Source organism: Meles meles, chromosome 6 (assembly GCF_922984935.1).
Source record: "Meles meles chromosome 6, mMelMel3.1 paternal haplotype, whole genome shotgun sequence".
Lineage (NCBI taxonomy): Eukaryota > Metazoa > Chordata > Mammalia > Carnivora > Mustelidae > Meles > Meles meles.
Window position 1 is genome coordinate 120,115,265 of NC_060071.1, and position 24,920 is coordinate 120,140,184.

General features: G+C 48.6%; 1 protein-coding gene across 5 annotated transcripts in view; it reads left to right on the plus strand.

The window, feature by feature from the left end:
- The window catches only part of SMOC1 (SPARC related modular calcium binding 1), a 150,464-nt gene that overhangs the window by 92,265 nt on the left and 33,279 nt on the right, over window positions 1-24,920 (plus strand). For 4 of the 5 annotated variants that reach the window (XM_046009035.1, XM_046009036.1, XM_046009037.1 and 1 more), the window contains exons 4-7: window positions 4,228-4,327; window positions 6,452-6,499; window positions 21,512-21,601; window positions 23,568-23,648. In XM_046009035.1, the coding sequence (XP_045864991.1) occupies window positions 4,228-4,327; window positions 6,452-6,499; window positions 21,512-21,601; window positions 23,568-23,648 (319 nt within the window). The remainder of the gene's footprint in view (window positions 1-4,227; window positions 4,328-6,451; window positions 6,500-21,511; window positions 21,602-23,567; window positions 23,649-24,920) is intronic. The other variant, XM_046009039.1, reaches the window with a different exon arrangement.

The window sequence follows — 24,920 nt, forward strand, 5'->3', positions numbered from 1 at the left end:
TGACATTTCAGCTTTCCCAACATGCTCCAGAGAGAATAAGAGCAAACTCCATGGTTTGTATCCATACTCTTGGGCCTGGATCAGCCCTGAGCTTTAAGAGCTGCACAGTGAGATCCTAGAAATGGCTAATTACCTTTGCAATTCCTCATGGCCCATGACTCTCCCATTAAATATGAAAGTTGATTAATTTGAGGCTGGGGTTGCAGGAGGTAGAACAAAAGGGATTTCTTATTAATTTAAAATATTAAATAAGTTGTCAAGGTAGGAAACCAAACTAGGTAGAATTTGCATTTTGATTGTGTGTGTATAAACCATCAATTTTATAGCATTTATAGCCTGACTGCTTTTCTGCAAGAAGCCTTACTTCTCTCCTCTGAGAGTAATTGAACTACTTCTGTATGAAAACAAAATTTCCCTTCTCCCACTAACTTTTTCAAACTGTTTGCTGAACTTAGACTACCCCTTCCCCTGGGACTGGTCAGAATAGTATGTTCTTTGGTTTCCATCAGGGAATCTGGCTGTGCCCTTCTTGAGTATACAGATAGGTTGCTGAAAAATAACATGATAATAAAAATAAATAGCTAAGCTTAACTGGGCACTTACTGTGTGAGTTCAGTGCTTTATTTACATTATCTAATTTAATCCTCTCAACAACTGAGTGAGGTAAGTATAATTATCTCCTGTTATTTTTCTAAAGATGTTATTTATTTTTAAAGAGATAGAGAGAGCACGAGCTGAGGGAGGGGCAGAGGCAGAGGGAGAGAGAGAATCTCAAGCAGACGCCACACTGAGCACAGAGCCTGATGCAGGGCTTGATCTCACGACCCTGAGATCATGACCTGAGCCAAAACCAAGAGTTGGACGCTTAATTGGTTGAGCCACCCAGGCGCCCCATAATTATCTCCAGTTTTTAAGTAGACAGGGGCAGTCTGAGGCTTGGTTTGATTAAGAACATTTCCAAGGCTGCAGAGAGTTGAAAGGTAAGTGGCTAACTTAACTTCAGTGGCGGAACTAGTTAGTTAAGTGGGCTGCAGTCTGACTCCATGACCCTTGCTTTCTGTCCCCACGTAATTTCTTTTTCCTTTAGAAGAGGTCTTGGAAACTCCCCCCAAGACAGCTTACAAACAACCTCTTGGTCGAGAATCATGGGTGAATAACATGGGGCTCCTTTGGCAAAGGGAAGTGACCTTGTTGGTCACCTCCTGGGTTCCTACAGCCCGAGACCTTACTCGGGTCCCCTGTGAGTCCATTACCGCATGCCCGAGGAGCATGGCAATAATTCCTCCATTCAATTCTAGTTCTCTAGCATTTGGAAGCACCTCCCAGCCGGAGGATTTTGTAATCTGGAGTCTATTCCTTGGAGCCCAGTCCGAGGAAAATGCTGAGAGCCCTGGGGAAAATGGGGCTGTGTTTGGGCCTGTGGGCCTGGCTGGGGGCTGGGAGGCAGCGTCCACATGCCTGTAGGGATACAATGGGCACACTCAGTGAGCTTGTGGCCCCGGGGACCTGCTTAGCCCAGAGGTCAGATTATAGCCCCTGAAACAAAGCGTTGGGTTTAGCCTCATACTCGTGCATTTAATTTGCTCTTCAGTAGCTTTGGCTGGGACTCTGCGTGCTTGGGTGAAGGAGGCTTTTGTCCAGCCATTCCCGCAGCCTGCGTGACCACAGCACCCAGTCCCAGCAGGTAGCACTGGGCCAGAGGACCGCGCCAGTGTTGGACTTGGGGGGTAGAGTCCTCACAGAGAGGGAAGCTGGCTCTGGCCATGGGAGCCAAGGGGCCTGGGAGTGAGTCAGTGTGGCCGCCCAGCCCTGGGGACTGGTTTCCCCACAGGTGATTACTGGCTGGGGAGGAGAAAGCAACCAGCCAGGCCCCATTAAAATGCTGCCGCTGGCGAGGAATCATCTAGAAACTATCCCCTGCAGGGCTGACAAAATCTGAAGGGGGAAACTCCCAAGTTTCCAGGAGCGTTTCCCACCCAGACCTCTGGAGGTTACCAGGGGAGCTCTGGCCTGGAAGGAGGCCGGCTTGCCAAGTGTCTGTGACACAGCTGGGAGCAATCATCACCGTGACCACCTTGTACCCAGCCCTCTCCCGGGCCAGGCACTGGACTCACACTGTCTGTTTCCCTTGCCAGGGCCCTCCAGGTTTGGCGGTGTTCTTCCCATTTTATAGATGGGGCTCAGAGAGCTAAGTAACATGCCTAATTTGTAACTGGCTAGATCCGGATTCAAACCCAGGTCTGTCTGGGTTTCTTCCATTCCGTCATTAGGCTTTCTCAGAAGGTAGCGCTGACTCAACCCAAGATACCGATCTTGGGTGAGCATCTGTGGCAGCAGCCATAGCCGTTGGGTTTACAGATGTCTCCATGAGATGAAGTGGGATGAAAATACGGTACTGGAACAAGGGCACTGAATGTAGTTTCTTTACATGGAACAGTAGAGGTAAATGCAGTCATCATATTGGTAAGGTGCCCCCATCTTGTTCTTGTCCTGATTTCTATGGGTAGGTCTGTAGTACAACACCTTGTCTTGGGGAAAACTATAGCTTTTGGTACCCACAGAAGAGCAGAAGCCATTGTGGAGCGGAGCTTTTCTGCCTTACTGATAGTTTCTGGATTTCACCCAGACCATCAGATCTCTCTTGCCTTACCCCTATATACTTTACTAGCCAATTTGTATGCTGTTACTGTCTATCCTTGATTCCAAAATGTCCTTGATCCCAAGAAGCACTTTTTTTTCACATGTTAATGTCTTTGCATTGGCACCCATCCTGTCCTTGAGGTCCATGTTTAATGTGGCGGAGCTGTTTAAATGGATGCTACATTTTTAGAATTGATGGGGACCAAGAATTGAGAAAATATGATAATGAAGCACTTATTCAACTCATCAAATTGCCTACAGTAAATGTCAGGCATTCTGCTAGATGCTTAGGAGGTAGAAAATAACCAGCATGCAGTCCCTTGCCTTAAGAATATCACCGTCTTGGTGGGGGAGATAAGGGCTCTGAATTTAGAGAGCCAGGGTATGCGGAGGGTCAGGAGAAGAGAAGGGGGGGAGGTTGGGATTGCTTTGCAGAAAAAGTGTATCACAAAGTGGGCGGCAATACAAAGGGGCGAGGAGGGGGTTGGGGATGTGTTGGGGTATGGTATCCTGGAGCACTGGATATTTGGAGCAAACAAATGTTCAGAATCATAAAATCCTAGGATGTGTTTGCAGGCTCGGAAAGGTTCAGTGTGGTTCCATTGGAAGGTATGTGTGAAGACATGGGTGTAAAACGAGGCTGCGGGGATAGGCAGGGGACAGATCATGGGGGACCTTGAGCTCCACATACAGGAGCTTAATCTCTATCCTAATCCAGTGGCAAATCATGGAGTGGTTTTCAGCAGGGGAGTGATGCCTTGATTTGTGTTTAGGAACTCCACGTTGAAAAATGGGTGGGAAAGGGGGGCACTGGGGTGAGAGGAGGTGAACAGAGTGATAGCTGTTGGGAGAGAGAGAATAGTTACCCAAATGAAGCAAAAGCCTCATTTTTATTTTATTTTATTTACTATTTCCAGATGGGGTGGACCCAAGTAGGGAGGCTTGAGGATGATCGCACAGAGGGGCAGCAGGCCATCTTGAACTGCAGAGTCAAGTGACTTTGTTCTTACCTTAACCCTGTCATCTCGTGGGCCACTGCTAGCGTGTGCCCTGGTCTGGAGAGAGCCACCTGAGCAGTAGGCAGTCTGACCGGAAGCTGGGAGGAGCTAGAAGAAGAAGAGCCCAGTACTTGGACTGCTTGTTAAGGAAGGGTCATTTCAGCCCCTCATGGTGACATCCCAACTTACACTTGCCAGATTAGTTCACCAATCCGAAGTTATTACAATCCAAACCAATGCTTGGCGGGGGTGGGGGCGGGGGCGGGGAATGTTCAGGTCTTGGTGAGAACCCTCACAGGAAAGACAAAGTGGACCTGTCGATAGGATATAAGACACTCAGCATTAAAAGTCATAAGAAAGACGTAGGTAGGTTGCTGTGGTTGGGCCTGGGGGCTCCCACAGAAGACACATATCCATGTTGTCTGCTGATCGACCCACCTGCCGGAGGTAGTTGGGACAGGTGTTGGGTGAGAGGTGGAAGGAGCTCCTTCGCCACGGTGGCAAGGCTTTGGAAGGGGTGGGAGCTGACGGTTGATATGTGACCCACGACTTACGGTTCTCTCCCCCCCCCCCCCGCTTCCCTGCACAGGTGCAGTGCCATACCTACACGGGGTACTGCTGGTGTGTCACCGCAGATGGGAAGCCCATCAGTGGCTCTTCTGTGCAGAATAAAACTCCTGTATGTTCAGGTACCGTAGGGAGAGGGCGGGAAGAAAGAAAAGAGTGGGAGAGAGACCCCTCCGCTGGTCTCCTGCAGCTCGCGGGGGAACCTTGGAAAAATGGTGGAAAGATGGCGGGTGGTTATGAGCCCTCTTGACCGGGTCAGAGAGCGCTCCACGCCGACACACCGGCTCTGTAGTCAGCTGGGCGACGGGCTCAGTATATGCCTATGGGTATATATTCTTTATTTTGAGTTGAGGTTTCTGGTTCGACGCTCTCTTCCCAAGCATTGGCTGGAAGTCCTAGAGAATGGCATCTAAGCTTTCAGCTGGGGCGCTCTGGCTGCTAGTGGTCTTGGGAGCACTTTGCTGAAACAGATTTTTAAAACTGAATGGGAGTTTGGCATCAAAGACTGAAGGATCAGCAAGTCACAGGCACACGAGGAGGGCGTGGTGGCCTGGGTGCCATATATTTGCTCCTCCTCCCCCCAACAACGTAATGTAGAGGAATGGAAAGCTTTCATCAAGTGGCCCTCCAAGCTGGCAGTTAGCAGCAGTGCCCGGGGAATTAAAAAGAGCCCAGGTGTCGAGGCTCCCCGGAACAGTCTGATCCAGCAGGTCTAGAGTGAGAGAGACCCGGAGTCCACCTCTCTGCGAATTCTGAGGTGGTTTTGATAACTAGACGAGGGAGGGGATCATTGCTTCATAGCGACCCACTACACTAGTCCACCGAGACATTAAGTCCTTTCTCCTGCCAACTCTACGAGCATAGAGAAATTCTGCTCTTAGGTCAACTCACGGGATCATGGATTTTGGATTTACACAAGCCCCACACTTCCTACTTCTGTTCAGATGGTAATGGACTTGGGGGTCCCTCCGTTAATTCACGGTGTGGCTCAGCCCTCACTCAAGAAAGCCCATCCAGCCACCAGCCACTTCATATTTCTTCGTGTCTGTGTGTTATGAGGTTTTATTTATTTACTTATCTTTAATTTTTAAGTGCAAGCAAAGGATAAAGCATTGTTCTAAAGCCTATGGGAAATGCCAAGGGCCAGCAGCCTTGCTATCATAACATTTTTCTTTTTTCACAAGCTTTATTCATTTTTCTACCGGCCCTGCTATATAAGGGAATGGTGAGGAAGGCAGTAAGCATCTACATTAGGAAACCAAGATTTGCAGGCCAAAATGGAAAGTTTACTTTATTTGTGGTTTACGTGGAAACTGGAAACCTTAATTGGGGTTGGTGTGGGGAGAAGCAGGAATGAGCCCTCCTTGCAAATGCCCTGGAAAGTTTCATTTAAAGCAAACAAATGCACTAGAAACAAGCCATGCAGAGTAATATAATTGAATTCTCACAAAACTAATATATGGAGAAAGGGGTATGGTACAGAATGAGAAAAGAGGGAATCCTTTTTTTTTTTTTTCTTCGTGGCCAGACCTCCACAGATGTCCTTACGTGGGTGTGCTGGCTCTGGCCTGCATGTGTGGGCTTCATGGAGAAGACAGGTGCCACAGGGCCCGGGCCACAGGATGGGTGCACATGGCGTCCTAGCAGACGCAGGGCAAAACGTTTGGCCAAACACACGCACTATAACCTCTTTGAGGAATTGACTGCGTCTAGAAAATTGTTTCCATGCCTCAGACTATTTTGGCCCACTCAATACAATTGGGCCAACAATTTTCTACTTAATGCAGATGGAAAATCGCTGATTTCCTGCCCCAACCAGCGAGGGATGTCAGTCATTGCATTTTCAGTAAGAGGGGCTTCTTTTCAGTTGGCCCTACTGACAGGATCTGGCTCAGAACACGGCGGTGGTGGGATGTGGGGGAGATGGGGAGTGGAGGTGAGGTGCAGTGACTGGAACGTTCACCAAGGGAGTTCTGCGGTGGGGAAGTTTTGTAAAAATCTGGTCAGGATTATTGCCGGGAGATCATGGTTCATCTCACTGGTACTGCGATATCAGTGACACTGACGTGAAGCAAACACCGCTGGACATGTATGTCCGTTCTTTGTATATAATGTCCCCAGACGTGTATACAGTGCATGGATATACATAACCATATGCTTACAGCTGCAGGCTTTGCCAGCTCTTTGAAAGAAACCAACCACGATACGTTCTGAATGTCTGTGTTTTTGTTTCCCTTTTACCCAAGGTTCAGTCACCGACAAGCCCTTGAGCCAGGGTAACTCAGGAAGGAAAGGTGAGTAGAGTTTTATGCTCTATCCAAATGTTTGCTTCTAAAGCCAGTCCAAGAAGAGTTCTAGACGAGATGGAAGGAGCCTGGGTGTAGGCTAAAAGTCCCCCCACAGAAAATCTGCATTCCTATTCTAGGTTTCTTCCTAGAAGGACTGGAGGAGGTAAGTAAGGCTCATACGGCAGTAGGGTGCGCGCTTCCAGAATTTCTGAGGAAGGTGAGTGAGCGCAGTGGACAGAGCTAGCAGGGACCCTGAGAACTTTGGTTCCTGGGCCATTCAGGCAGCCAGCTACCAGGTAGGCAGCAGGCCACCGAAAAGGACGCGAAGGCCGTCATGTCCAAGTCTGCCCCGACCCTCTCGTTTTGGAAACTGGTTTGAACATCTTTTGCCCCTCGCTGATTCTCCCTAATGACTGTTCTAGGACATCAGATTTTCTTCACTAAGAGGAGCCTGGCTTCACAGGCTTGCAACCTGTGCTGCTGCTGTTTCGGAATTCTTGATCATTCTGTCTTTGAACTTGTGTTCTGTTGCGGAAAGCCCAGTGGGCCTAGGAGGCGCGCGTGTGCGCATCCTCATCACCGCGTTGGCGTATCTCTTTTGTGGTGCGGGCTGTGGGGGCTTCCACAGGACGCTACAGGTTTTAATCCTTCTTTCCCTAGAACAACATTAAATGGAAAAATTTAAAAACCACAACAAGTCAGGAGAGAGACCATGGAAGAGAGGATTAAACTTTGCAGTTCGGTGTCCTTCACGGCACTATTTTCCTGCTTTTTGAACAAAGGGCCTTGCATTTTGATTCTGCACCGGGCCCTACAAATTATGTGGCTAACCTCAATTAAGGCATTTGTCTGAGTGCTGTTTAGTGGAGCAGCCAACATGAGGACTAGGTCCCTGGGCTGTGCTGACCACAATTTCCAGTGTGAGGGACACTGAGCTTCACCACCAGGATAACAGAGAGGAAAAGAGAGGGGGAGAGAGAGAGTGTGCTCTAGTAGCGCAGGGAGACCCAATACCAATGTCATTGCGTGTGCAAGCACTCCGGGACCCCTGTTTCGGGCTCTTGGGCAAAAGCCCAGCCGGGACACAGTAGCTGAGTTTGAGGCTTTGCACCTGTGTCTGGGCCTTGGGAACTTCATGTTCTTAAATGTCCACATGGAGCGTCAGGCTTGTGTAGGATCAGCGTGAGGTACATGGACTTAACCCGCACCCGTGGTCGCAGGGAGACTGAGGCGGGGCCTTGGAGCCTGCCCTACATGCTTATCCCATGGGAATGGGAAGAGGAGGCAAAACCACCCTGCCCGGATGCAGGAAATGAGACTCTGGAGAAGCTGCTGGCCCGAGTGTAGGTGTTCCAAGAGGACATAGAAGTGGAGCCTCGGGATCCCACTAGAAAACACGGACTAATGGGCCTTTCTGCCAGCAGGAATACATATAGGGGTAAAAAGAAGGGAGAAGATGCCTTTCCAGGTCCTTCCTAGAACAGGGAGAGGCAGCCGTGCGTGTTGGCGGTTCCCGTCTAGGTGGCAAAGTGGGAGAGGGGTGTGAATGTTTCTTCTGCAAAGATCTGAACTCCTCAACACTGTGTGTGGCTTGTGTGTCTGTCTGCAATTCATTGGAGTTGCGATAGGGAGCTGCCTTCAATTTGACTTGTTGCAACTCAAGACTTCAGGAACATCGCCTCTGCTCTGGGGCATGAGATCGCGGCAGTAATAAAAAGCAATTGGCAATCGTGCAAAACCGACAGCCCAGATTTCCCCCACCAAAGGGAACTGAAGGCGTGATGCTGAATGGAGCGCCCACGCCGAGAAGGGCGGACCATGGGATCTCAAACTATACTGAGGAGTACTTCCCAGGTTGCTGTGGCTTTGCACCCTGTGGACAACAAAAGAAACAGACCTGTAGCCATTGCAGGCTCCTGCTGATCCAGCTGGGAGAGGACAGGGACACCTGATTCCTCCAGGGACGGTGCACGGAATAGGGGCATAGAGTCTGAAGCCTCATCGCAGAGATAAGTTGCTTAGTTTCCAGCAGCTGGCTCCCCTATGCCTGTGGGCTCCTCCCTCCCAGACAGTTCTGCAGAGCCTCTCTTTGGTGCAGAGGCCCGCTGAGGGATGCTAGGGCACACTCACCCCTGGAGACTTGACTTTTGCCCAGAGCCTCCCCTTCCTTCTCCTTTGGAAAGGATCACCTTAGGTGCTAATCCTCTTCTCTTTGTCTGCCACGGACAGCGCGCAGAAAAGCAGGCTCAGGCCACCTGTAGGAAGGGCCACCTGAAGCCACACCTGTCCAGGAAGCTGGAGCTGGAAGGGGGACAGGGTGCGAGAGGGCATTTGTAATATCCTGTGTCGGCCGCCGAGGTCCCTCTCTCAGCTGCCACTTAAGAATGGAATGTGCTCCGGAGGGCAGCAGGTGGGAAGACACAAAGGCCCCTTGTCTGAGCTGGTGCCCACACGTGGGGTTTCCTACACGGGATCTCCCGAGAGCTGGGGCTCACAGCCCTGAGGCCTGCTGTGGCCCCGGCTCGAGCAGGGGGAGAGGCACACCCAGCAAGGACGCCCCAGGTCTGGGTGTGAGAGTGGAGGGGGCCGCTGGGGGTGGCGGGGGGAGGAGCGGGCCCAGGCCTTCCTCTCCCCACCTTCTTGCCTCTGGGAGCCCGCTCCACTGACAGGGCTCAGAAGGATCGGTTCTCCCTGCCTGGAAGGAATGAAAAGGTGTATTGTGCGGAAACGGAGGGTCTGGTTGCCAGCCAGGAGTTAGGCCTGCGGAGGAGAGGAGGAGAAGGCTGAGCAGAGGAGGCTGGGGGAGGAGGCTCGGAGAGATAGCAGAGGAAGGGAGGAGAGAGAGAAGCCAGGCAGTAGCAGGTCACAGGCGGCTGGCCCAGACAGAAGGCCTGGCTCGAGGCTCCCGGGGTCCACAGGTGTGCGGCCCGAGGGGAGGGGGAAGGAGGGAGGGAGGCGCTGTTATCTTACCCAGATGCACGTGCTCTGGGAGGGGAGGAGGGTCAGAACTTCAGACTATTTACTTAATCCCTTGGAATGTCCTTTCCTCGCTCTGTTCTTTGGGCCCCTTGTGTTTAACGGACCCCTTTATGGGAACATGTGTGGTAATTAACACGTGCAGCGTAGGTCCCGGGGCCATGTGTTTGAGTTTCAAATATCCATTGATCTGGGGCACTCCCATCCTGGCTCCCCTCCCCTTCTCTTCCTTTGGTCCTTGCCCTTGAAGAGAGATGTGGGAGTGGGGGGGCTGTATTTGGGGAGTTGGGGGGCACACGTGCCTCCACATGTGTTTTATTGATGCTTCAGAGGATGATCAGAGGAGAGGAAGAGGGCTACCAGCAGCCCCTGGAGCTCTGCGGATCTGCTGCTAAGAACAGTGGAAGGCTGCAGAAGCTGAGGCAGAGATGGATCGGACAGCTGGGACATGGCTGGGGAGCAAAATGTGTTTCGAGATCATGAATTTACCCTGAGTGGATTTTCCTGAGGTGCCTGTTTTTGTGGTCTTGATGAGAAGGAACGTGGATGATTTGGGGAGCGTAAGAGCAAAGTCGGGGGCGGCTCCTGGGCAGGATTGCTTGTGAGGTGTGGGAGGGGAGTTCTCAGACTCCCGGGGAAGACCAGGGGGTATAGAACAATGAAGTGGGAGAATGGGCGGAGAGCACTTGTGAAATTCTTTCCTGGCCCTTCTCCGGGAGCTTGCTTCTTCCGAGCACCCACGACCCTGGAGATCCTCGGCTGATGCTTCAGTAATCGGCGAGGGAAGGTTGAGGACCATGAGGGGTTTTCTGCAGTTTGCATATTTCCTACTTGTAATATGTCTGGGATTTAGCCGTTTAAGGAAGGTGAGAGAAAAACAGAAACATTAGCAGAGTCTGCTTGTATTTTCTGCATGGACTTCTCTATTCATCAAGTCAGTGGTGGAGAGGGGCAGAGCTCCCCAAACCCAGCCGACTTTGAATCCCCCAAGAGCTGCTCTGTACCCTGTGCTCTTCAGTTATTTGTCTTAGGGTCTCTGTCTCCATTTTTAGACTCTCTCTTGGAGTCTGGTCTACAGGTTAGTGCCAGCTTGGATGACCTGTCACTCAGGTGACGGGTTCAGCAGCACGCTTACTGAGGGCTGAGGGATGTGCTTCAGGCAGGGGTGATGGGCCGCAGGCATCCCAGACGACGGGGACGGTGTGGCTTCCAGCCCTGGCCCTCCTGTGGTCAGCACACCCAAATGAGGTTGGTCTCACTGCCCTGAGCTGCACATTTCCGGCTGTCTCAGGACATCCTACACGTGGAGCTGGCCCTCCTGCTCAAATGACTCTACCCTCTTCCCAGCGTCCCCTCTTTTCCTCTCCCCTAGCACTGAGGGATCTGACCCGTCGGGATGGTTGTCACATGGCAACAGTCTGATTCCCTACCATCTGGGGTTGGACGTAATGGGGGTGGGCAGCTGATGACCTCAACGGGTTGGCCTCTGCTCACACTGGATTTCCCCAGGGAGAGGCAGTCTTTCGCATACAGCACCTGCTGAGACAGAAGCAGGCCTAGGCAGCTCCAGACCCATGGGAGGCTTTTTGCTGTCTGCATGGGTGTGGCTGCTGCCTGCCGGGGCCCCGAGCCGCGCTGACCAAGCCAGGCACGTCAGGGTACCAGCTTTGCAGTGTAGACAGGTGTGCGTGGGTATGCTCGAGTGCGCATGCGTGTGCCCTGTCTCCTTCCTTCCTCACTCCCCAGCTCGGCTCCATGCGCTCAAGCCCTGCCCTCCACCCAGTCCCAGTGCTGGGGTCTCTGAAAGAAAGTTATACGTGGAGGATTCTAAATGAAGAGTTTGAATCCCTGCCATATCCCCATTTCCAAGGACTGGAGAGGAAATGGGGTTTAGGGACCTGGAAAAGCCTCCTAGTCGTGGATTCTTTTGCGTCCCTGGTGTTATGTGTAACCTCTGGTGTTTCTACTTGGTTTCTCATTCTTTCATTCAACAAATATTTACTGAAAATTTCCCAAGTGCCAGGCTTGTTACGATCACTGAGGACCCAGCGATAAGGAACACGATAAGAGCTCGGCCTTGCCTTGTGGCACTCACGTTCTAATGGCCCTTAGCCTCTTTCTTAGAGAGGTTCCCTTCAGGGGGAGGGAAAGCCTCCCCAGGAGGCACAGGCTTCTCGGTGCTGGGAAGCTGTCACCTCTGCTGGGAGGCAAACCAGGTGGCCGCCACACAGCCGTGGTTGGTGGTTCCCGTGGCCAGAGCCTGGAAGGAAAGACCCCTGGGGAAGGTGCCTGGGATGAGCACGGCCCACTGGCAAGTTCTTTTTTTATTTTCAATCTAAATTCAATTAGCCAACATACAGTACATCATTAGATTCGGATGTAGAGTTCAATGACTCATCAGTTGTGCCCATCACATCACGTGCCCTCTGTAATGCCCTTCACCCTGTCGTCCCATCTGCCACCCACCTCAGCAACCCTCAGTTTGTTTCTTGTACTTAAGAGTCTCTTGTGGTTTGTCTCCCTCGCTGACGACTTGCCATTGACGTTTTATTTTTTTTTTTTTGCCATTCACGTTCTTGATCCCTCTGCCTGGTACCTTTGTGGGGTCCCCCACATCCAGGTGAGGACTCAGAGATTTTCAGGCCATGGAGAATTTGTTCATTGGCTCCCTGTCCCTTGATTGAGTTCAGTTCCAGGCCTGGCTCAGGAAGGCAGATGGAAGCAGAGATTTCCGTGTGTGCACACAAAGGTCTCTAAGCCGCATCGGAGCCCCCGTCTCCAGCTCAGAGCACCACGCAGCTCCTGGGGGAGAGGTCCTGCTGTACCAATTCTGTGCCAGCTGAAAGAAAACAGAGATCCAGGAGCTGCTTATTTGAAAGTCTACATGGAAAGGCAATGGAGCTAGAAGAGCTAAAACAATTTTAAAATGAAAAATTAAGTGGGAGATATCACTCTGATTTCTTTTAAAAACAAAGAGCTTTCATGCTTTACTCCCCCATGACCCTTGATAAAGTTTCAATTCATGCTTCCCTGTGTTCTTCCGAACAAATGCTGTGACCTCTCCCTTTTTAAAAATGTTTGTCTCATTTCCTTTTTCTTAAAAAGAAAAAAAAAAGACTTCTTTTTTTTTTTAGAGTAGTTTTAGCTTCACAGTAGAATTAAGAGGAAAGTACACAGATTTCCCATATAAACCCTGCCCCCACACAGGCAGAGGTGCCCCACTATCAACGTGTACGCCAGAGGGACACATTCGTTATAATCAATGAATTTTCACTGACCCGTTATCATTACCCAGGACCCATGGTTTACATTAGCGCCCACTCTCGGTGTTGTCATTTCTGTAGAAATGGACAGGTGTATAATGGCACGTGTCCACCATTTCAATATCATACAGAGTATTTTCGCTGTCCTAAAAATCCTCCATGCTCTCCAGTCCAGGCAACCCCTGCTCTTTTTACTGTCTCCATAATTTTGCCTTTTCCAGACTGTCATGAAGTTGAAATCATAATACCCTGGTGAAGATCTACAGTGCTCTAGTAATCAGTACAGTGTGGTGTCGGTCAAGGGATGGACACATAGATCAGTGGAGCAGAGTAAGGAACCCAGAGAAAGGCCTGCACAAGGCTGGAAAACTGATGGGACAGAGACAGAAAGCAGTTCTGAGGAGGATGGCGCTGTAGCGACCGGACATCTGTAGGCAAAAACAAAAACAAGATACCCCAAGCCCTCAACCCAGACCTCCTTTTCTTTTTTTTTTTTTTAATTTATTTATTTTTATTTGTTTATTTACAGCATAACAGTGTTCATTGTTTTGGCATCACACCCAGTGCTCCATGCAGTACGTGCCCTCCCTATTACCCACCACCTGGTTCCTCAACCTCCCAACCCCCCCACCCCCCCCGCCGCCCCTTCATAACCCTCTAGTTGTTTTTCAGAGCCCATAGTCTCTCATGGTTCATCTCCCCTTCCAGTTTCCCTCAACTCCCTCTCCTCTCCATCTCCCCATGTCCTCCATGTTATTTGTTATGCTCCACAAATAAGTGAGACCATATGATACTTGACTCTCTCTGCTTGACTTATTTCGCTCAGCATAATTTCTTCCAGTCCCGTCCATGTTGCTACAAAAGTTGGGTATTCGTCCTTTCTGATGGAGGCATAATACTCCATTGTGTATATGGACCACATCTTCCTTATCCATTCATCCGTTGAAGGGCATCTTGGTTCTTTCCACAGTTTGGCGACCGTAGCCATTGCTGCAATAAACATTGGGGTACAAATGGCCCTTCTTTTCACTACATCTGTATCTTTGGGGTAAATACCCAGCAGTGCAATTGCAGGGTCATAGGGAAGCTCTATTTTTAATTTCTTCAGGAATCTCCACACTGTTCTCCAAAGTGGCTGCACTAACTTGCATTCCCACCAACAGTGTAAGAGGGTTCCCCTTTCTCCACATCCTCTCCAACACACGTTGTTTCCCAGACCTCCTTTTCTTACACAAAAATGATTCAAAGTGGATCTTGGACTTAAATGTAAAATGTTAAACTCTTAAAACTTTTAAAAGAAAACAGGAGGAGATTCTCAGAAACCATAGGTAGATGAGCCTAGAGCTTTTTTTGTCTTAGAACTATAATCACATGATCCCCCAAATTTAAAATTTGTGAAATCTGACCTCATCAAAATTAAAGAACTTGCTCTGAAAGCTCTTGTCAAAAGAACAAAAAAAGTACAGACTAGGAGGAAATACTTACCAACCACATATCCAGTGTAGGACTTCTATCTAGAACATGTAGAGAGCTCTCAGAAACTCAACCTGTTGAAAAGCAGTTCCATTTAAAAGTGGACAAAATCCATGAATAGACATTTTACCAGAGCTCAGATGCAGAAGGCAAATACACACATCAAAAAGATGTTCAACATCATTAGCCATAAAGAAATGCCAATTAAGATCATGATAGGCTATCATACACACCTACCAGAATAGCTAAAATTAAGAAAAAAAAAAATAGCGACAATATCAAATGGTGGTAAGCCTGTGGAGAAACTGGATGTTTCACACATCGTTGGTAAAAATGTAAAATGATACACACTCTGGGAGATACACTTTGGACGTTTCTTTATAGAGTAAACAACGAAACAAACACTTATCCTATAATCTAGCAATGGCACTCCTGAGCCTTAATTCCAGACAAATGAGAACTTGTGTGTACTCAAGAACCCAAACATGGATGATCCCGGCAGCCTTATCTGTGGTAGCCGAAGAGGAAAACCACTCAGATGTCCTTCCGTGGGTGAAACACAGCTCGGTGCCTCCACCCCGTGGACACGACCTAGCGGTAAGAGGGTGCAACCCGTCCGTGTGTGCAAACCACGACTTGGATAGACCTCTAAGGCATTATGCAGAGTGAGAGAAGCTGGTTTCAAAAGGTCACTTCCTGCATGATTCCATTTAAATAACATTCTAGAAAAGACAAGATTGTAAAGATGGGGAAAGGATCAGTGGTGGCCAGGGGTGAGAGATGGGGTGGAGGAGGGCACATGTGATGAGCAAGGGGCCATAGAGGGAGATCTTCGTGGTGATGGAAAAGTTCTGTCTCTTAATTGTGGTTACATGAATCAGCTTGTGGATAAAATTGCATAGAAATACCACCCGCCTCAACACACATACACACATGAGTACACATAAAACTGGCGGAATGTGGATGAGGTCCATGAATGACCCCCTGTCAATGTCCTGACTCTGATATTGTACAACAATGAGGTTACCTACGTATTTGTAGGTTGCTTATATATTTAGGTTCACTATGACAATGTTACCATTGAGGGAAACTGGGCAAGGCATACATGGAACTTCCCTGTATTATTTTTGCAATATCCTGGGAATCTATCATTTTTTTCAAAATAAAGACTTAAAAAAAAAACTAGCCCAGTTCTCTTTGTGAACCCAACTCGGAACTGACTCTGCTGCTGGTGGTTCCTCCTCTCCCTTCCTCCCCCCTTCTCCCCGCTCCTCTCCCTCCTCCTCCTCTTTCTTTTCTTCTTCCATGTCTGGTCTGTTTTTTCCACCAGCATCATGTTTTTACTCTTATTCAGAGGAATGTGGAGGTTGAGGATGTAGGGAATTGTTTGCAAAAAATAGCTTTGAGCTTGTTTCTACTTCTTTTGGGAGGGAGTGTATAGGTGGGCAGATGGAATGTAAAACATTGATCTCTTGCTCTGGAAAGGACCTGAAGTGCCCAGATAACCCCTGTTCTCAAAGGTCAGGATTAGGAAAGCTCATAGTACATTTCTGAGCCTCATTTTTCCTGGGACTTGGATCTCGGGAAATGTTGACTAAAATTCCATCCTCCTCCTCACATGATTTGGGCCAGGGTCTTAAGGGACTTTTGCAAAAGGCACCGGTGTCTCCCTGTGATGCCCAGAATACATCATTCCGACTTCCACACTGGGTCCCTGAGTCACAAGCTGAGGGGGCTGGTGGCTCTGGCATAAATGTGGTCCCGTCAAAAGCAAGAAACTTCCAGTACTCCTGCCAGGCTGAAGTTTCTCTCCATGTCTTTGTAAAAGACGACCAATGGCGGTCTAAAAGAATTCACGAGGGAGGGTGGCCGGTGATGGACATGGCTTGGGCAGAGCCCAAGAATCGAAGGGGACTTGGGATCATGGAGAGACCTTCCGAATCTCGGAGGGTGGGGGGCAGCAATTTCTTTTTTCCTCATTCTCCAAGGCTCCTCAGTCTCAGAGACCCCAAGAGCTGCCATTAATACAGATTCCTCCTCTGGCCCCCTTGACACATTTGCTTTTGAAGGACCTGGAAGAGAAAGCTCTTTGTATGTGGTCAGAATAAACTCATTGTACACCCGAACAATTAACTCCTCGGCGGACTCGCCAGCCCCTTGAAAGGCCCGGCCCTGCTTCCCCGGACCTCTTGGGCTCTATTCAGTCCCTTAAGCACACCAATGTTTTTGAGTTTTTGTTTTGTTTTGTTTGTTATTCTGAAAAGTCTTTCGCTGAGAACAGTCAGAGCGGATCAACATTTGTCCTCAGCCTGCATTTATCTCCACTTGCCAGAGAATGTCAATCAGGAATCAAAAAGCCAAACAGAGAGGCTTTGAACGGTGTCATTGGGGGTCGAAGTGACTTCCAGCTGTCTGTGCGTGGGCCAGGCCTTCTCGCAAGGGCAAGGAATTGTGCTGTCACACAAACCCACTGTCCGGACAGGCTCGCGGAACCCGTGCGGGGGGTGCGGCTTTGTGGGGCTGCACCTTAAGGAAGAGATGGGGTTGGGGGTTGGAGAAACTGGAAGGCCAAACTCCAGGGTCCTGGGCCTGGGCAGTTTCCAGAGCTTCTCCCTGCCTCTGGGCTCCGGAGCAAATCACTTTCTTCCTCTGCGAAGCCATCTCTTTTTATCTGCCCAGTGACCTCCTCTGTGCTGGCCATTGGTGAGACTAGATGAGGAAAACCACCTGCCAGAAAGTGAGTGTTGCAAAACGTGGTCTCATTATTGCGGATCTTGACATCATCCTTGAGAAATTCTGTCAGCTTTGTCTCATTCATTTAGTTATGAATGTAAGCTTGCCTTTTTTTTTTTTAAATTTTGTTTAATTTTTTCTTTTGCTTTTTATTCCCCCCCACCCACTGTTTCCAAATTTACATTTTTCTCCCTGTAGGAAAAACAATAATCTTCGAATTGGCGTTTGCAGTGTCCTCTCCTCTTCTTGTTCTGGAAGAGTGTAGTGGTGTTAAAGAGGACTAACGTCCTACTCTGTGAGGCCCGAAAGCACCACCAATGATGAGCATGAGATATTACATCACCATGAACTTAGTGTCAACTGAGATTGAGATACATTTTTCTTTAAAATATGTGGGAGTCTCCCTGCCAATTAAGGATCACTGAAATAATTCAGCGGCTGCTGCCTGAGGTTGAATCTGAGATGACATTGGTACTCTAACAGCTTTACTGAAGCATGATTCTATACCATAAAATTCACCCACCATAAACATACAGTTCAATGAGTTTAGCACATTTAGAGCATCATGTAGCCATTACCAGAGAACATTTCCGTCACTCCAAAAGGAAACCTTGGACCGACTTCTGGTTACACCCCACTGCCTCCTCCAGCCCTGGGCACCTGCAGATCTGGACTCTGTAGACGTATCTTTACTAAGCATTTCATCTAAGTGGAATCCTACAATATGAGCATTTGTACATGGCTTCTTTTGTTTAATGTTTTTGAAGTTTATCGATAGCGTCACTTGTATTCGGAATTCATTCTTTTTTGTCGCTGCATAGTATTCCATGATAGGGCCCTATCACCATCTGTGGCCTGTTCACCAGTTGACAAACATTTGGGTTGTTTCCAGTTTGAGGCTCTTGTAAGTGATGGTGCTATGGATCTCTGCACACATGTCTCTGGGTGGACATGTTTTTCTTTTTCTTGGATAGATTCCCAAGAGCGGAATTTCTGGGTCGAATGGTAAGTTTATGTTTCACATTTCAAACAAATTGCCAAACTGTTCTCCAGCATGGCTACTCCATTTTCTATTCCCACAGCAAGGAAAGAGGGTTTTCGTCTCTCCACACCCTGGCCAACATTTGGTATTTCCTATTTTTAAAATCTTAGCTATTCTAGTAGGTACATAGTGGTTTTAATCTGCATTTTCTTAACAACTAATCGTGTTGAGAATCTTCATGCGTCCCTCAGCTGTCCATGCATCTTCTTTGGTGAAATGTCTACTACAGTATTTTGTTCATTTTAAAATCAGGTTGTTCATCTTCTTACTGAGTTGAAAGGTTTACTTTTATTTTTTTTTTTAATTTAAAAACTTTGATAGGATTTTAATTTTGTAAATCCAATTTGAAAAGTAAGCAGTTGGTTAAGATGGTTTATACTCACAGCATTCATACCTTTAAAGTCCTTGCTCCTCAGCCTTTAAAGTCTTTAGTCCTGCACCTTGTCCCAAGACTAGGGAGGCAGGCACCCTTCATTTCAGAAGAAGCTATCACTACCCAGAGAAGAAAAGTGAGGGGCTCAGGTTACCCAGTTTTTTGGATGTAAAGCCAGGATGTGGAGTGTGCCCCCACTGGAGACGGGGAGACTAAGGGGAAGATTTCTCTCTCCCCAGGGCTCAGTGTGGGGCCTGGTATTGTCCCAAGGCCTGCCAGGAAGCTGAACTGATGTGGACCTTGGACCCAGGCCTTGGACCTATGTTTGGTGGAAGGGTGTGCTTGTTTGCTGGGTTGGGAGCCAGGGGCCCAGGTGCCCGGAGATGATGGTCAGAGGGTCCTGTTGGCTTTGGCTTGGCTTCTCATCCTTTGGGCAGCTGAATTTCACAGGTGGTTCTCCTGGCAGCGGGGCACTTTGTCTTTTCTCACTTCATAAAGATTTCTGTCTAGGGCCTCCATTGTGGCGGTCCAGCTGTACCTCCTCACCCTTGGTGACCCCGCCCGGCAGGAAGATTCATTGCCTGCACGTGCCTTCAGGTGCTGTGGGCTCTGGGCCTGCGTCTGGGCAACGTGGAGGTACCGGGCCTGCCCAAGTGCCAAACTTTTCCAGGAGACTGGAAACACTTCTTCCTCCCCTGGGGCAATGGACGTTTGCTGATCGCTAGACCAGATGGGCAGCCCCAGACTCTCATCGGATTGGTGGGAGGAAGCAGCAGAATGTTCTCTGTTACCCTGCTCCAGAGAGAGCTGCGGCTCTTGGAATATGGGGGGATTTGTAGTTGAATATTAAAATCTCCCGGGAGCCATTTTTCACTTGGGTTCTCACCATCGTCACTCCGGGAATGTTTGATTTCTCACTTTCCCTTTGTGGCCCTGGAGGCCCTTAAAGTGAAGCCACCCCAGGTGGAGGGCCTGAACCCGTGGGGCTGGGCTACTTAGACTATGAACTCTGCATCCGGAGGAGCAACCAAATGCGCCTTACTGCTGCCGCGAGCCTTCATTCAGTGGCTCATTGAATTCAGTGGAAAGAGGTGTTAATAGAGTCAGGGGAAGGGATGCTATTAAAAAAAGCGACATTGTGCGGTTCTGCTCTGTGTTTATTCTCCTTCAATGACTTCCAGATCAAACTTACACGGTTGTGCATCAAAAGATGCCTGTTCTGGACTCCGGTTGGAGGCAAATGAGCTAGCCAGGAAGTTCACTCCTCTCCCCCTGCCCGTATCTTGTTCCTAGGGATGATTGTCGGCTGGTGCAGGGTCGCCTCGGCTGGGTAGGAGCTGGGTCTTGGTGTCAGCAGAGGAGAATAATAGCAGGGTCATGTGTCACGGACGGTGGGGCTGCTGACCTCAGCCTCCGGCCAAGATTAGGGTCTCTCTAGAGCTCCAGTCTGAAGATCCCAAGGGTAGGGTGTGAGTCTGAAGCTCAAGAAAGGGATCAGGACTTTGTGTTTTTCCTCGCTCCCTGATAAGATGCAGGGAAGTCGGCCAAAGGTTTTGGGAGCTCCAAATGGCAGCGGGTGGTGGTGGGGGGGGGGGGTGTTGTTATTAAGGGTGATCTGACTGGCGTCACAGAGACGCTCTGAGAACTTACTTTCTCCATAGTTAATGAACTTGGTGGACGGGATTAAGAGGTACAACCTTCCAGTTATAAAATAAATAAGACATGGGGATGTAGTGTGCAACACAGGGAATATATCCAGTAATACTGTGACATCTTGGTGCGGTGAGAGAGGGGACTAGACTTACTGTGGTGATCATTTTGTAATGAACGTGAACACCAACTCACTCTGTTGTACACCTGAAACTAATCCAATAGTGTATGTTGATTATTCTTCCATTAAAATAAATAAATACCAGTTATAATAACCAAAAGCTTAAAAATAAGAACCATTGGCAAAACAAACAGATAAATATAAATAAATACATAGCAATTAAATGAATAAAATGACCTCAAATAGTTAGTGCTTGGAGAATGTAGTGCTCAGTTGTACAAGATCTCTGGGGGATGGTGTAATCATCCCACTGGCTGAGACCACGGGGCTCTTCTCCGCCCGCCCCCACCCCATCCCCACCCTGCGGAGGGAGAACACAGAGAAATCTCTAAACTATGCATTCTCAATGGAGGCAGAGATATCAAGAAGGGGAAGTTGATTGGGGGTGGAGGGAGGCAGGAGGACAAAAGAACTCTTGTTCTTTTCTCCTATAAAGCACAGATACACATATAGTACATCAGCAGATATACACACAGTGTCTGTGTTATGAATATTTCATTAGGAAGGCGATTAGGAAGAAAAAGTCTAAAAATGCTCTTTAGCTGGGCAGTAATGAAAACAAGTTGAGAGACACTGACCTGCACGAAGGTTTTGGGGGATCTTGATGGAAGTAACCCAGAGTCCTGAAGGGCGGTAAATTCTACACTCACTCCTCCCTGGCAGACATTCTTGCTCCCTGGGAATGGGCGGGCACGGTGTTTCACACTTAGAAGTATTCTAGGGATTCCTGATTCTCTCCAGTTCAGCATACTGGAGAGAGGATGGTCCTTCCTGCCTGTTTTTCCTTTTTTAGGGGAGGATAGAGAAATAGCTAGGTGTTTGGGAGGGAATACAGCATCGCCTCTTGTTTTCCTGAAGCTCTTCAGTGAGGGCCACTAGGTACCCGGCTGGTACCTTCCACAAAAGGGCAGGAAGGAACTGGGGACACCAGGATTTGAGGCCACGAAGTATGGCAGCCTTACCCTACCATGCCGGGCCAAAAGCTCAGGACTGCTGGGGAAGGTACACACCCACCCCCACACCCCAGCTTTCCTGCAGGGGGGACCACGGCTGATAGTCATCATGCCAGGTCATGCGGATTGATGTGGAAGGGCCTTCCAAGACCATGACAGTTGAGTTGCCTTTTGTCCCTCCCCTGGGATGGTGAACATACACTGGATTTGTCTTACTATTGGTGTCTCTCTGTGGTTCTTTTTGTTCTTCCTGTTCTTTCTTTCTTTCTTTCCTTTCTCTTTGCTCTCTTCATTGGGACTTGGCCGGGCCATGTGCAAACCCCAATCATTCAACAGTGCTGGAGAGTAGATAGTATTTACCTCAATAATGGTAGTCTCTTTTCGATTCTTTTTAACCCTCAATTCAGATGATGGGTCGAAGCCAACACCCACGATGGAGACTCAGCCCGTGTTCGACGGAGATGGTAAGCTCTTGTATGACTTCCGACTCGTATACTCCCACCACCCATTTTTAGATTTGAGGAACATCTTTCCTTTGGATGTTTGTATAAACTTTATTATTGGGTTTTTTTTTCTTTTTTAATTTCAGTTTTTCCCAGGTTAGGCTGGGTTGTTTTAACCTTTAAAAAAAAAATGCAGATCCTCCCAGGAACTGGTACACTCTCTACTTCTGGAAAGGCCCTCTGTTCTAGCCAGGCTTCCTGCCTGGCTGCTGATGTCCAAGAACAACACAGCCTGGATGGACCCTTTGAGCTGCCAAGACCAAAGAGCCATGGCTGAGAAAGACAGGCCAGCACTGTCCCTTCAGTAGATGAACCAACACTTACAAGTCCCTTCTCTGTGCCCACCATTGTGGTAGGCCTCTAGGGGACCAAGAAGGAGTAGTTGAGAAGAAGCCTTTGCTCTCAAGACAATGGCAACTACTGGAGAGCTTTAGATGTTAAATTATATGGTCTTAGTTTTTTATTGTGGTGGACATTTTTGGGAGAAAGGAGATTGCAGTGGTCTGGGGGAAGACTATGTGAAGAGATGGCACCTGACGCTGGGTCATGAAAGGAGAAGGGAAGAATCAGGGCAGTGGGGGGACTGGTATGGACAGAGGGGGAGAGTATGGTGGGGCTGGGGTGTAGTAGGAAAGTAGGAGGAAAGAGATTGGTTAGTGGACCTGGTTTGACAAAGTTGGACCTTGAGAGCATTTGAGAGGGAATATTCTAGGGCAGGAGACATAGTATTGCTGGTAGGAAGATAGAGGCTGAATGTCCCTGGGGTATGAGGGCTAGACAGATGGAGTGTGGGGTGCAGAAGGCTGGCCTCTATTTGAGTTTGAGCTGCGCATGGCCTACATTCTTCAGTGCACTTTGCCGTATGTTCCAGGCTTCCATGAGGGGAAGTAGGAAGCTTGGCAAAATGCAGTTTCTAGAAAGTCTGACACCGGGGTTCGGCTGTCAGCAATACGCAGCAAACTTTGAGCAGCTTTCAGCTGAGTGTATCCAGACCTGGATCGCGAGACTGCACTGGGAGACAGGAATAAAAAGAAATTATGCCACTGGTCAGTACTGTGGCTACGGATGTCCCGAGCAGAGGCCCACCCCTTTAAAGCTCTCCTTTACAACTGGTCATTTAGTGGAACATACATACATGTGTTCATGCCTAGAAATTCAGATGTTCCTGTGATCCACAAATCTCCTGGATTTTTGGCAAGTCGGGGATCTCGAGGGATCAGATGGGAAATGGAGACCGTGTCACCTTGGGAGATTGCCCCAGCAATCTCACTGAAGGACTCATCACTCTTGAATTCGGGGTCTCCTGATTCTCATACCACTAGTCCATCATGTGACCCAAGCCCCAAAGGACCTAGAGATTCTCCCCCCCCCCCCAAGCTCTCTGGATGGAGGATTCAGCCTGTGTCCATGAGAAACCATTAGGAAGGTTATTGACGCACACATTGGACTCACCACTTTCCTTCCCACGTGGAACAGAGTCTCAGCTAGCTGAAATCTGTTGTGGCTCAGCCGTTTCCTCCAGAATGGTCTCTGTGGTTTGTTTGGCATTCATTTGTTGATTTATCCCCTTTAAATCTTCTTCCAGGGAAGCAGCTGAGAGAGACTTGGCTTGGCCCATGCTCCTCACCTCCTGGGATAATATTTTTATTCCTGGATGGAGCAGCTCAGCGCCTCTGGACTTAGACCACTCTGCCTCTGAGCAGGGGAGGCCCTGGTTGGCTCCCATGAGCTGGCGGGGAGAGGAGCTTCCGTAGTGAGAAGGGAGAGGTGTTGGGACAAAGTGGATGTGAAATGAGGAAGAAAGCTCAAAGCCTTGATGCCTCAGGCTTTAGAAAAAGTTCCTGAAGCCTGGGGGCTACCCTCCAAGTTAACCACTCCCTTTGCCCAGATTTTCTCACTGCTTCTTCTTCTTTTTTTTTAACCCCAGAAATTACAGCCCCTACTCTGTGGATTAAGCACTTGGTAATCAAGGACTCCAAACTGAACAACACCAATGTAAGGAATTCAGGTAAATAATCTGCCTGGGATTGTGTATGTGCCGGAATCGCCTGCAGTTGCCCCACGGTTGCTCCGAGACTACCCACGGTGTGGGCTTGGGCAAGTCATCTAACGTGTCTTGTCTTTAACTTCTACAGCTATAAAGCGAGTTAGATGAGTGAATCCCTTCCAACTTTAATTTTCTTCAATTAGTAGCTCAGGTATCATCTTTCATGAGGAGCTGATCTTTTAGCAAAAAATCTTTTGACTGTTTTTCTGTTTTAATTGACTCTACATGCCATGCAGAAGAATTTGGAAAAAAAAAAAAAAATGACCTGGCATGGAAATGTTGGACCTCAAGGCTTAGGAGACTTGGTTCTATGTATTTTTTTAAGATTTTTTTTTAAGATTTTATTTATTTATTTGAGAGAGAGAGCATGAGAGGAGAGGTCAGCGGGAAGAGCAGACTCCTTGCTGAGCAGGGAGCCTGATGTGAGACTCTATCCCAGAACTCCAGGATCATGACCTGAGCCGAAGGCAGTTGCTCAACCAACTGAGCCACCCAGGAGCCCCGGTTCTATGTATTTTTTAAGGCTCCAAATAGTTGCTTACAGTCATGTCGTTTCTGGTCTCATCTTTTGAGGGTCTTGTGAGTGGTCAGGTTTGGTACTGGCCGAGCTCCTTGTAGAAGGGTGATGAGTTTTGGAGGGTGATCAGATTCGTAGGACTCTTTCACAGAGTTAATTTTCAATGAAGACGAAAGTCAATAAAGTTCATTTCACCATCAGCAAAGGCTGGATGTCCACCAACAGGAAAGTGTATAACAAAGCCAATCTGTATCTCCATCATGGGGAAATCACCCTTCTTTCCGCCTAAGACTTCAGTGTGAGAAATGCATAATTTATGCCTGCATAAATTTGGTGAATTTCATTTTAGCCATATCATTTTCTCCTTACGGATATCAAGGTCTATAAACAAAAGATCCATCCCTTTGAACTGATGGGTAGTTTTAGAAGACCTTTAATTAGGGGGTGGGCTATCATTGAGCCCCTTTAGGAGTTTCCGTCTGCCAGCTCTAGCCTAAAGGTGGGAGTGGGGGAACTCAAGTGTACGAAGGAAGTTACCCATTTTGGTGACCCCATGCAGCATCTCTGGATTTTCTGTGTGATGTGGGCCGGTCAGTACCTCCACATGTGTCTGGTTCCCTGATTGACAAAAGCTGGAGGTAGGGGATGATGGGGCGGGAAGAAGACCAGGTGAGTCCCATGGGCCAGGGTCGTGGACAGAACAGTGCCGTGGTGAA